We start from the raw sequence: 11,912 nt of genomic DNA on the forward strand, positions 1-11,912 counted from the left end.
TATAATTGAATTTGGCAATTATTAAAACACTATGTTTCACATTATTCACAAATTGGCTAAAAACCTCTCACCTGCTCAAAAGTAAAAAACCCTACCCAAAAGGGTGTCAAAATACTTGGAAGTACCCCTACATTGCTTCACATCTGATATTACTAGAATTAAAATCAAAATTTCTAAGTGCTTCTAGATTAATTTTAGATCTTGAAAAAAAAAGGCAAGATAAAGTCCTCTCGAAGAAAACAACAAAAATTCTCCAGAGAAGCTAAAATAGGGTAATAAGGGGTATAACCCATTCTGTAAGTACGTATCTTAGATAAAAATGACATGGGAATTGGCTTCTGGTAAAATGCACTTGTAGATAAATTTTTCCTGTTTCCTTTTAAAATGACTTGTATAATACTAGGACAACTTTTTAAAGCTACCATGTATCAACAACCACATGACAGGCTCTGTGCTGTGCCTTCTGTGTATTCCTATTTCAAGCCCACAACTAACCTTTGACGTAAGTACTAAAAAGGCCTGGTTCTTTTAGAATGGATAGAGATCAGAATCAAAACAGTCTAAAACAAAAACATATTTATATATAACTTGTTTCTAACTCCCACTGACCTCAAGTTCAGCTACCAAGGATAAAGAAAACAGAAATAAACCTATGACAACATTTAGAAAATTGACCCGTTTTAATTTTTTAAAAACAAAACCACAACACAACATCAATTTTTTTTTTTTTGCCATCTACAATTCAGTTATATCCAAATATTCTAAGACCAGAGTCCCCTGCCCAGAAGCAGGGAATTAAAATGAGACGCTGAAGTCACACAAAGGTGAATGCTGAAGATCAAAGTTCCAGCTATAGGTCACAAGTCTTCCATTCAAACACACTCTAATTCTTTTCCTTTCACAGTTTGTTCAAGTGTTTTACTGGAAGTTCTTTAAAATAATTTCATCCTAGACACCAGGTTTCTTCAATGATACACAGCCCCATGACATTTGTGTTTCCATCTGATTGACAGGAATAAAAAGTAATTTTTATCTTTGTCTTTTTTTGGTAGCATAAAGAAGTAAAACTATCAGCCAGATTCCTTTAGTAATAAATGAGAAAAGGAGAGATGAGAAAAGACCTGGGCTGTGCTGGCTGCTGGTTTCTACTTGTCTTTCTGAGAGTGTGACTTTAGAAATGTTAAATCACACTCTTGCCACTACAATGATTAGTACTAGTAATCTTTTTTTTAGATGATAAAAAGGAAAATATCCAATGGACATAAAAATGGTCAAAGTTGTTTGTTTTTTTACTGCAGGTCAACTTTTTCCCCCCAGAAAAGATACAAAATGAACATTTAATTGGGATGGTAACTCCACTGGACATTCCAATTTACCCAGTTGCTTGTTCCCCATACAGGTAAGGGGAAGAGGCATTAAGCTTTATTAGTAATGTTATAGCAGTAACCAGATGTGTTAATGGCAGCTTATTTCAGGTCCATCAATCCTTTGAGCACATGTAGGAAAGCACGGCTGTTGTTCTCCAACTGCCCACATCTGAACACATTCCATTATCATGGAAACTACAAAGGAAGGAAAAATATATTTATTCCAAGATTCATTTACTGGGATTTTTAAGTGCCCTCTCTTCCGTAGAGCCCCAGAGTGGTGATAATGTGCTAGGGGCTGCTGTGTTTCCCGGCATGAGCTCCCATCCTCTGAGGGTCCTGAGAAGGATAGTGGATTGGTCCTGGAGCCCTCATGAAAGGAGGGGGTGGTCCCATTGGGTGGAACATGTGTGGCCCAAAACCTACAGATAGGAGAGAAAAATCTGTTAGGCTTGCAGTTCTCTTGACAACCTTTCAAACCCTGAATTTTCTAAGGTCAATACCACCTACACATAAATCAAATTGACATGGGGCTTCAGAAAATGTCAGTTCACAAGACTTGCTTAGGAATGTCTACCTGTATGACTTCCTTGGTTTTAGAAACCTTCCCCCTGAAGATGGCTGAAAAAAAAAAAAACTCCACACGTCTCAGGTATTGCTAGTATGTCATCTGAGCCTCTGCTATCTATCAAACATGCCAAGCCTATCAGACAGGATTTGATCAGAATTTGGAAGGTGACGGAGAAATCAGGCTGATGGCAAGACCCTGTCATCATTAACCTCAATGCTTTATACTCGAGTGAAGGGTGTTCAGAAACCAGGACTTTCTCCAGAGAGTACGGGAACTCTGCCCGGGAGAACCGGCTGCTTGTGATTTACTTACACTGCTCATGCTGGCATTGACAGTGCTATAAAGAGCAGTGCTATACAAAGTGCTAGTCCCTGAACTGTTTATTACTTGTCATGAACAAGATAAAGAGCTTGAGCCAAAATGTAACTTCATTACATGACCAAGTGCACTGTTTAGCTCATCTGACAATTTTTTGGTAACACGACTTTCTTGACGAATTTACATTTTGGTGCAAACTCCTTACCTCGTTGCAGGCAGGTAGTAAAGGCTTTGCGAGCTAACACACACCCACAGCCTACAGGACTTCGCCAGGGTTTCCCGATTTCCTCAGAAGGAAGTTGAAGTTACCTGGGGGTGGGGGCGGGGCAATACCAGGTGGGGGTGGCAGGGCGATGTTAACCACGGCTGGAGGACCGCTGGGGGGTAGGTTGAAGTAGTTGGCTGAGGCCTCTTCTTCTGCAGCAGGAGGAGGAGGAAGAGCTAAAGAAGAGAAACAGCTAGTTAGAGCAGAGGACAACCGTGCAACAGCGTTTCCACTGCCTTGAAATCCTGGGAGGTCCTGCTGGGAGAACACAGCTGCTGGGAGCCAGAGACCTGGGTCTCTTCTAACATCCGTGGGACACGAGGGCAGTGTGAGCAACTGAAGTTAGCAAGCTACCAGGTAGGCAGAAAGTCTGCACTCACCTCCTGGTAGCCCTGGAACGGGCTCTAGCTTGATTCCAGAGTCTGTGGTTCCGTCCTTCTCCTTTTCTTTTCCTCTGGCTGCTTGGGACCTGGGAGACACAGACCCTTACGCCATCAGCACACGGTCCCACCTTCTCTCACACCTCTGCTTCTCATGCTTCCTAGTCAAACGGAGTTCCTTCAGTCCTTGCCTCCTCTTCAGCACACACTCTTTTCCCATAAATGCCACAGTGCACAGTGGATAAGAGCAAAGGTTTTGAAGCCAGAAAGACTTGGGTTCAAAATTCACTAGAACTGCTGTAGGGGCTGGAGGAGGCAACACCCATGTGCTGAGCCCAGTGCTCAGGAAGCACTCCGTGAGGACTGCTGCTGCTGCTGCTGTGAAAGGTCTCCCTGGCTCCAAGCCAGAAACACGTTCCACCTCTGAATGTCCAGGGCATTTTACCTGTGTCTCTCTTATGCAATCACCACTTTCAAACTTATGTTAGCTATTCTTCTTCACTAGACAGTTGGCCTATAGAGGACAGAATCTAGGTCTAATTCTTGTGTAAACTCTCACGCCACCTTTCATGCCCTGGCATTACCCTTGGCCTATAATGACTGGTCACAAAACACATGAACCTTCAAAGGATCAGATCACTACACCAAAACCCTGAATAAGTTTCCAAAGTAGCATCTTCCTAATATCCACAGGAATGGAGTGCCAGACAGAATGAAAAATTCTTTTTAAAGGTCCTATTGATTTAAGCCTATTCACCGAAAGCTAACTAGTCCCCAGATAATGAAAAGGTTCTTGAAAATCTCAATAATGATATTTTAATACAGTCTAATGCTCACCTTCCCCATTTCACGTTGAGCCTGCGGCCATTGACGATCAACTTGTTAAAGGACTTCTCAGCAGCCACTTCTGCAGCCTGCCTTGTGGCAAACTGGATGAAAGCACACTGCTGTCTCTGCACAACAGTGATTGTTCGGATCTCTCCAAACTGGTAGAAGTGATTTCTGAAGGGATACAGGTAGAGAAAAACGGAGTTAATAACACAGACATTCCCAGGAAGTTGAATATGGATTACTAACTCTTTTTTTTTTTTTTTTTTTTTAATTATTAGCACCTTTAATTATTATTTATTTATTTATTTTTTTTTTTGGCTGTGTTGGGTCTTCGTTTCTGGGCGAGGGCTTCCTCTAGTTGCGGCAAGCGGGGGCCACTCTTCATCGCGGTGCGCGGGCCTCTCACTATCGCGGCCTCTCCTGTTGCGGAGCACAGGGTCCAGACGAGCAGGCTCAGTAGTTGTGGCTCACGGGCCTAGTTGCTCCGCGGCATGTGGGATCCTCCCAGACCAGGGCTCGAACCTGTGTCCCCTGCATTAGCAGGCAGATTCTCAACCACTGCGCCACCAGGGAAGCCCGGATTACTAACTCTTTAACTGATTCACCACAAGGCAGGTGGCCCCATGGTGATCTGCCTAATTACCTGCAGGTGGTTCCCCCCATACCTTACACCCTATTGTGGGTGCTGTGTATTGAGGAAGGGAAAGAAAAATAATGAGTAAATAAAGGCTATCAAACATCTCAGGGTTTTTCCCACGGAGGAAAAGGGGCTCCAGAAGGTTCCCTAAAGACCTTAAACCCTAGATAAGGGGTTGGCAAACTACAGGCCCTATGGCTGATGAGCCAAGAACGTTTTAAAAAAAAATTTTTTTTAAGGTTGTAAAAAAGAAGAGAAAGAGCAGGTGGGAAAAAGTCTGCCACCCCTTGGGGACACTCTAGCTCACTTAGGGTTTAATGCAGACAAGCTACCAAGGGCAGGTTGTACACCTATAAGAGTTTCTTCTCCCCTCTATCTCTTTGCAAGAGGCAATTTCCATCAGTATCTGCCCAGATGTTTCATCTAGCCATGCAAAATACAAGTCAAGAATAACACAAATTTACCAAATACCAATCTCTTTAAAAAGCCAACAAGTTAAACCATAAGGTTTTATAATTGCAAAGCTCTCCCTCCCCTACAAAATTAATCATACTTGGATATGTGCTATCTTTAGAAATTCTAATGGCTATTAGGCCAAACAGAAGCTCATGTAATTAATACCCTACACAAGCATGGAATAAGCACTGTTGAGGAACATTATGTGGCATCATAAAGGACAACTTTATAAAAATTCCAGTCAGCATGACACTTACTAACTCTAGAGCAACTAAAGAAAAATGTACCATATACAGAATTATCATGTTTTCCCATGTTTTTGCCAAAAAAAAAAAAAAAAAAAATTCTAGGGCTGGTGAAAGCAAAAATAACTCATAAAATTATATTCACAAACCTTAGATCTGTCTCAGTAATGGTATCGCCCAGACCACCAACATACAGTGTGGTGATAGTCTTGTCCTCTGGTGGGTCCAGACGAGGCATTGTTGATGCCCGCTTTAAAAGTTTATCTGCCACAGGGTCATTGATTCCATAATATCGGTCTTTAATATTCTGATCAGCAAGGGGGTCATCCGGATCTGTTGGCTTCTCATGTCTATGGTTCAGGAAAGAACAATGCATAAAGGTGAAACAAGGGAAAAATTTTATAGATACCACCCAACAGGAGCTACAAAAGTCCCCTTTTGATCTAGAAACCATGGCCATACCAAAACATAACTATTAAAACAGAGCTAATATCAAGGGATTTACTGTATCACACAAGGACTTGCTAGCCTCCGAAAAGCCACTTAAGCGGCCACAGGGTGGCAGAGTTTCCTTATAAAGAAATGTTTTTGGCACAATCCACTCCAAAACAAAAGGTAACCACAACATGATTACCCTCCTCTAGGTCAAGGGTTCTTAATGTGTCTGAGGTCTTGCATTCCACTCAGAGTCTTATTAAATCTATGGACCCAACCCCAGAAAAAAACATAGCTAACTTTTTGTTGGGTGTAGGCTTCACCAACCCCAAAGTAAGAACTCCTAATCCAGATGCCTGGTAGTCTTGACTCAAACACACTTACACATTCTTTAGAAGTCTGGTCTTAATCTGATTTCAACTATACACTGAGATTCAAGCCAATCATACCATGATGGCAAAGACTTACATCTTAGGCAGAAACTTTTGAGGTCAACATTGATATTTTATGGCAGAGCAATTTAGTTTCCCAAGGCTTCGTTGTAAGTAAAAGTTCCATTATAAGTAAAAACAATTTAATCAAGCTCTAGTCCTAAGATATAAGACATATGACACTAGTTGTACAAACTTTTACATTTTAAAGCAGAAATAGTTTAAGCTAGCACCTCCCCCTTCTTAGATGACTAATCATCTGAAAGCAAAAACTGAAAAAGCAGTTCAGCTCTTGCCTGTATGGACACTCCTCTCCTCTCTTACATTCTCCTTTCACCCAGAAGGAGCAAATGTGGGGTCGATTTCTTTTGTAGTAGGGTGTGGTCCGGGCCAGTTTGAGCAGCATGTCACTGGTGGATGTGGCCTTCCCCAACGTGCCAACTGGCCGTGTTCCATCAGAGTTAGAAATCTATAAAGGAATGACACATTCAAAAGATAAATTACACAGGTTGTATCAATCCCCCAGGATTCTTTCATTCTTTCAAATATAAAACTACATCAAGCAAGTGGCAACATACTTCTCGCTCCATATTCTGTGTGTAGTATTCTTTGTTGACATCGGACTTTGGCATGTCATCCTTAAAAGACAATCCTGCGTCACGAACCTGGATGGGCAAGCCTAGAACAAGGGAAAGGAGGAAAAAACTCAAAATAATTTTAAACCATATCCAAACTGAATATGTAGACAGAATACATCATTCTTCCTTTCTCTACTTTCTTAGTTGGTACCAGAGGCTTTATTTTAATTCAAAATCTTTAGCACCATCAGGCCAATACTACTACAGAGCATTCTAAGAAATTATCCAAATTCCTGAGTCTTCATGAAATTTCATGAAATGAATGTTTTAGAAAATCTTTTAGATGAACAAACTTTTACTATAGTTAGATTTTACCTACAATTAATAATGCATCTAGCTTTTACTATGCCATAATTTATTTAAAACAAATACAAAAAATGGATTATTTTTAGGCTTGTCCTACACATCCTCTGGATAGTCACGGTCATGTAAGCGTCATTGTATTCCAGAATCAGAACACCCCCTCAACAAACATACAAATAATATTAAACAATATGTGACCAGGACTCTGATTAGCAGAGTCAACTTTCTGAACTTAACATAGATAAACTTGTATTTTCCTTTTCCCTTTTATTTTACTGTATAGTAGACACTTTTGTTGAAAGAATATTTTTCTCATAAATAAAAAGTCACCTGCAGTTAAAAAAGAAAAAAAAATCACTCCCAAAAGCAGTTACTCTGAAACAGTAGCAATATAGTGTATCAGTCCTAACAATATATTTGATACAAAAATCTAGAGCACAATTAGCCAGAACTTTGTCAGGGATTGTGGGAAAAAAAGCTCTGGATTTAGAAAGAAGCCAAAGGCAAAGAAATTACCTATCATAGCAACAATGCCTTTAACTTACCTTGGCTACAAAGGTATACAGAAGGGAGGTTTCGGCCAGTGCTGATCAATTACCAACTTTTCTTTAAGTCCCTACTGTTGTTCAGAACGCTAGAATAAACTAGTATGGTTCTTTTCTTCTTGGGAAAAGCAGAGCACAGCAGACACTCCAAAGTGGGTGAGAACCAGAGAAGGGGTGAGAAGTGGGAGACAAGAAAACTGGTTTGTTGTGTAGAGTAGTTGCACACTTTCAGACGTATGGGACAGGGCAAACATACCATACTCTAGGTCCAAGAGGCAGGTCTGACAGACATTCTTCAATTTACTGCAGGTCTGGCAAACTTCAGTCTTCTTGAAACGCATGCGGACCCCGGGGCACCAGCGAAACACTGTGAATGGCCTGGCACAGATCTGGAACACAAAATAAAGCCACAGAGTGTTAATGGTCCTGATCTGGACAATCAATCCAGGAGATTTAATAAAAGGATCCCTGAATCTAGGGTGTAGAAGAGATCTTAGCAGTCATCTAGTCTAAACACCATATGATGTTTCAATCCTTTGCAACACCCTTCCTCAGTAGTTAAAAAATTCACATAGTACAGAAATAAAATACTCAAAAATCAAAGTCCTCCCCACCCTAGAGGTCACCACCATTAATGCTATAACCCTTAATCTTTTACGGGGTGAGGAGGGAGTGTCATATACTCCTTTGAGAATCTTATGATGGCTATGACCTTCCTCCTCAGCTAAAATGCTCATGTGCATAATCAAACAACACTTGGTATATACAATCTCAGGGGGTTCAAAGCCCAACCACAGACACCAAGTTAAGAATCCTTACATTAAAGGGCTCATTTTCTTATCCCTACACTAAATAGTTAACAGCCAATGAGTATATAAATGATACATGAATGTCTGTGTAGCACTCACTTTTGTAAAGGACTTCATACCTCAGCAAGTGGAAGAGAAAAGGAAAATAAAATTAAATCATTACTCTTTAAACATACTTACTTTGCATTCCTTCCCGTACTTTTCTTTGGTCTGAAATAGAAAAAATAGAAAAGAATGAGTTAGGGAAAGAAGAAAACCTGATGCCTGCTCCTTCTCTAGACAGGACCCAAGAAATTTATCTGGAAATCCCTGGCATCTTGAAGAGAGGAGGAAAAAATGCACCCTTTTGGGGAGGGAGGGGGCCTTACGCTGGGGATATAATCTAGTCACCTACAAGTTATAACCTCTTAAGAATCTTACAGATCTAACACCAGGTAAGTATGTACCTTTCCACAACCGCAACTCTTAGATTCATTTCTGGCTCCGAAGTTCTCTCCCAAGAACAATTTCCTAATGGTTTCCACAGTCCCTAAATGGAGGATGCAGCCATGGCCAGCCCATCTTACAAAGTTTAGTCAGAGTTAACTACTACAGATTCATCCTGTGCTGGTCCCCTGCATACAGTCAACCAATACCTCCAAGACTGATCACAACACAGCCCTAATCTAAGTATTAAATGTTAACTTCTGCTAATTTTACCCTTATTTGTAAGGATAGAGGGTACCTTATACTAAACAGATTACAAGGTGCAGAGGCCAAAAGGCACTTGATTAGGAGTCAGGAAACCTAGATTTTTAGTCCTGGGTCTCCTCCTAATTTGCTGAGGTCCCTGGAGTCAGAATATCTGAACTTAGATCCCAGCTCCACACCTTACTTGCTATATTGAAAAGACATAAACTCCCTTTGTCTCTGGTTAACAGACCTATCTCCTAGGTAAATGCTCAACGAATATTAGCTATTATTATGACTCATATCACAGAACTGTTGCTGAGTTCCAAAGTGAGAGAACAAGCATGACAGTCCTTTGCAAATTCGTCGTACTCTTCGGGTTAGTAAAGGGGCATTATTACTTCTTGGCTAAGACAAACACATCACCGACAGTGTGCAAGTACCACAACACCGACAGAACACAGACAGTTAAGTCCCGTTTCACACACGATCACTCACCATTCGGATATATGGGTTTTCTCCAAGACACGTCTGGCACAGAATAGGGAAGTCCTGGTGAAAATGGGAAATCTGGTCGAACGCCAGGCTCCGAAGACCCTGCCATCTCGGCCACAGTGGTGGGGCGGGGGGAGGGGACGAGGAGCGAGGTTGGGGAACAGGGCAGGAACCCGAGGTCCAGCACGGGCCGGGTCGCGGACGGGGTGCTGTCTGCACTTCCGGCAGACGGCGGGAGAAAAGACCCGCTCGAAAAGAGTGGAGGGAGTAGGGATGGAAAGGGGGCTGGTGCCGGACCCTGGCTAAGCCCTCTCCCTCCAAGCCCGCAAGAGGGCCGCCCTTCAGCTTTCAGCCGTGGCCGAGTTAGGCCGCGGTGCTGGCTTCTCCCCGGAATTCCCTCGGCTGCGCCGCAGCCATGTCCCTGCCCGCCCGCTGGAGACCTGGCTTCGCTGCCTCTTTCCGTCCTCCTCCGGCAGGTATACTCACCGCATCCTCCCAGTTCTGCCTGTTGTAGGTGTTGGAACCCAGAGAGGTCGCCATCTTGAAAGCGTCTGGAGGTAGCCGCAGCTTCCGAGTTGGGAGAGAGGACCGCCACAATCCCGTCAGGCCCCGAGGCTGCCTGCCGGCCGTCGACGTCTTATTTACGCGTCTTGTGCGCCCTTGGGCGGGGGGGCGGGTCTTGTGCGTCATGACGTCGCCCGCTCAGAATTTCTTCGCCTGATAGTTGGCTTCCTGGTGCTTCTTCAGAGTGGTGACAGCAAGGGATGAAGAATCACAAGTACAACTGGTTTATTTAAACATTTGAGTGAAAGAATAAAGGAACAAGTAATGAATGAGGGGTTGGGATTAAAACAGCGTTGGTCCCCACTGAGCGCTTATTATGCCAAACGGTGGGGTAACGTCTTGCCGTGACCGTGTCTTACTTAATTCCCACAATAAGCCCTCTCTCTGTAGGGTTGCCACATTTAGCAAGGAAAACCCAGAACGTCTAGTTAAATTTAAATTTCAGATAAACAGCGAACCCTATTTTAGTTCCAAATATGTTCCAAACATGCTTACACTAAATAATGACTCGGTTTTTCTGAACGTGAAATTTAGCAGGATGTCTTGTACTTTATCTGGCAACCACTACCCTCTAGGGAAGTATTATTGTACCTCTTTTATAGAAGGAAACTGAGGTTTAGAGAGATTAAGTAACTTGCTTCTGGTCGTGTAGCTGGAAAATGGTGAAGCCACAAATCCAAAGACAATAGTACTGTGTTTCCAACTTCTGAAATGAAAAGGGTCCTATGGATCAACACATGTATTGTTACATCGTTTTTGGAACAACTCATAACCACACTGCCGATATTTTATGAATTCCAAGCGTCCTGGTATCACTTTCGTAATTTTTGACATATCCTATCATCAAACTAATACTTTTATTTGTGCCACCTTATGTCTTAACAATTAGGTTTAAAGCATAATTTGTGTAGAGTAAAATTTTACCCTTTTTACTTGAACAATTATGAATTTTTACATATAGTCATACAAATATAGAATAGTTCTATCACCCCCAAAAGTTCCCTTGTGCTGAGTGAATCCACTTCTCCCCATGCTTGGTCCATGGCAACCACTGATCTGTGTTCTGCCCCTATAGTTTTGCCATTTCCAGAATATCATAAATGGAATCCTGTATTGCCTTTTGGGTCTGATTTCTTTCTCTTCGCATATTGTATTTGAAATTCATCCATATTGTTACATGTATCAGTAATTTGTTCCTTTTTATTGCTGAGAATTTCATTGTATGGATGCACCTGGGGTTAAACACACACCGCCCCCCCCCCCACGCACACACACTTGCCAGTTGATGGACATTTGAGTTGTTCCAGATTTGAATGAATATAAATAAAGGCATAAGCTCATGCAGCTCAATATCAAAAAAACAAACAACCCAATCCAAAAATGGGCAGAAGACCTAAATAGACATTTCTCCAAAGAAGACATACAGATTGCCAACAAACACATGAAAGGATGCTCAACATCACTAATCATTAGAGAAATGCAAATCAAAACTACAATGAGGTATCATCTCACACTAGTCAGAATGGACATCATCAAAAAATCTACAAACAATAAATGCTGGAGAGGGTGTGGAGAAAAGGGAACCCTCTTGCACTGCTGGTGGGAATGTAAATTGGTACAGCCACTATGGAGAACAGTATGGAGGTTCCTTAAAAAACTAAAAATAGAACTACCATATAACCCAGCAATCCTACTACTGGGCATATACCCTGAGAAAACCATAATTCAAAGAGTCATGTACCGCAACGTTCATTGCAGCTCTATTTGCAATAGCCAGGACATGGAAGCAACCTAAGTGTCCATCGACAGATGAATGGATAAAGAAGATGTGGCACATATATGCAATGGAATATTACTCAGCCATAAAAGGAAACGAAATTGAGTTATTTGTAGTGAGGTGGATGGACCTAGAGTCTGTCATACAGAGTGAAGTAAGTCAGAAAGAAAAACAAA

The 11,912-nt window shown here is 41.9% G+C and overlaps 1 protein-coding gene across 1 annotated transcript; it reads right to left on the reverse strand.

Moving 5' to 3' along the window:
* Positions 1-680: 680 nt before the first annotated feature.
* Positions 681-9,993, reverse strand: RBM22 (RNA binding motif protein 22). Its single transcript, XM_061188341.1, has 11 exons — positions 9,882-9,993; positions 9,399-9,452; positions 8,412-8,441; positions 7,679-7,811; positions 6,515-6,615; positions 6,233-6,405; positions 5,220-5,420; positions 3,739-3,903; positions 2,902-2,990; positions 2,566-2,697; positions 681-1,789 (listed from the first exon to the last, which is right to left on the reverse strand). Exons 1-11 carry the CDS (start codon positions 9,933-9,935, stop codon positions 1,659-1,661), a joined length of 1,263 nt encoding a protein of 420 aa, XP_061044324.1. The 5' UTR covers positions 9,936-9,993; the 3' UTR covers positions 681-1,658.
* Positions 9,994-11,912: the final 1,919 nt, after the last annotated feature.

This window comes from Eubalaena glacialis, chromosome 4 (genome assembly GCF_028564815.1).
Source record: "Eubalaena glacialis isolate mEubGla1 chromosome 4, mEubGla1.1.hap2.+ XY, whole genome shotgun sequence".
Taxonomy (NCBI): Eukaryota; Metazoa; Chordata; class Mammalia; order Artiodactyla; family Balaenidae; genus Eubalaena; species Eubalaena glacialis.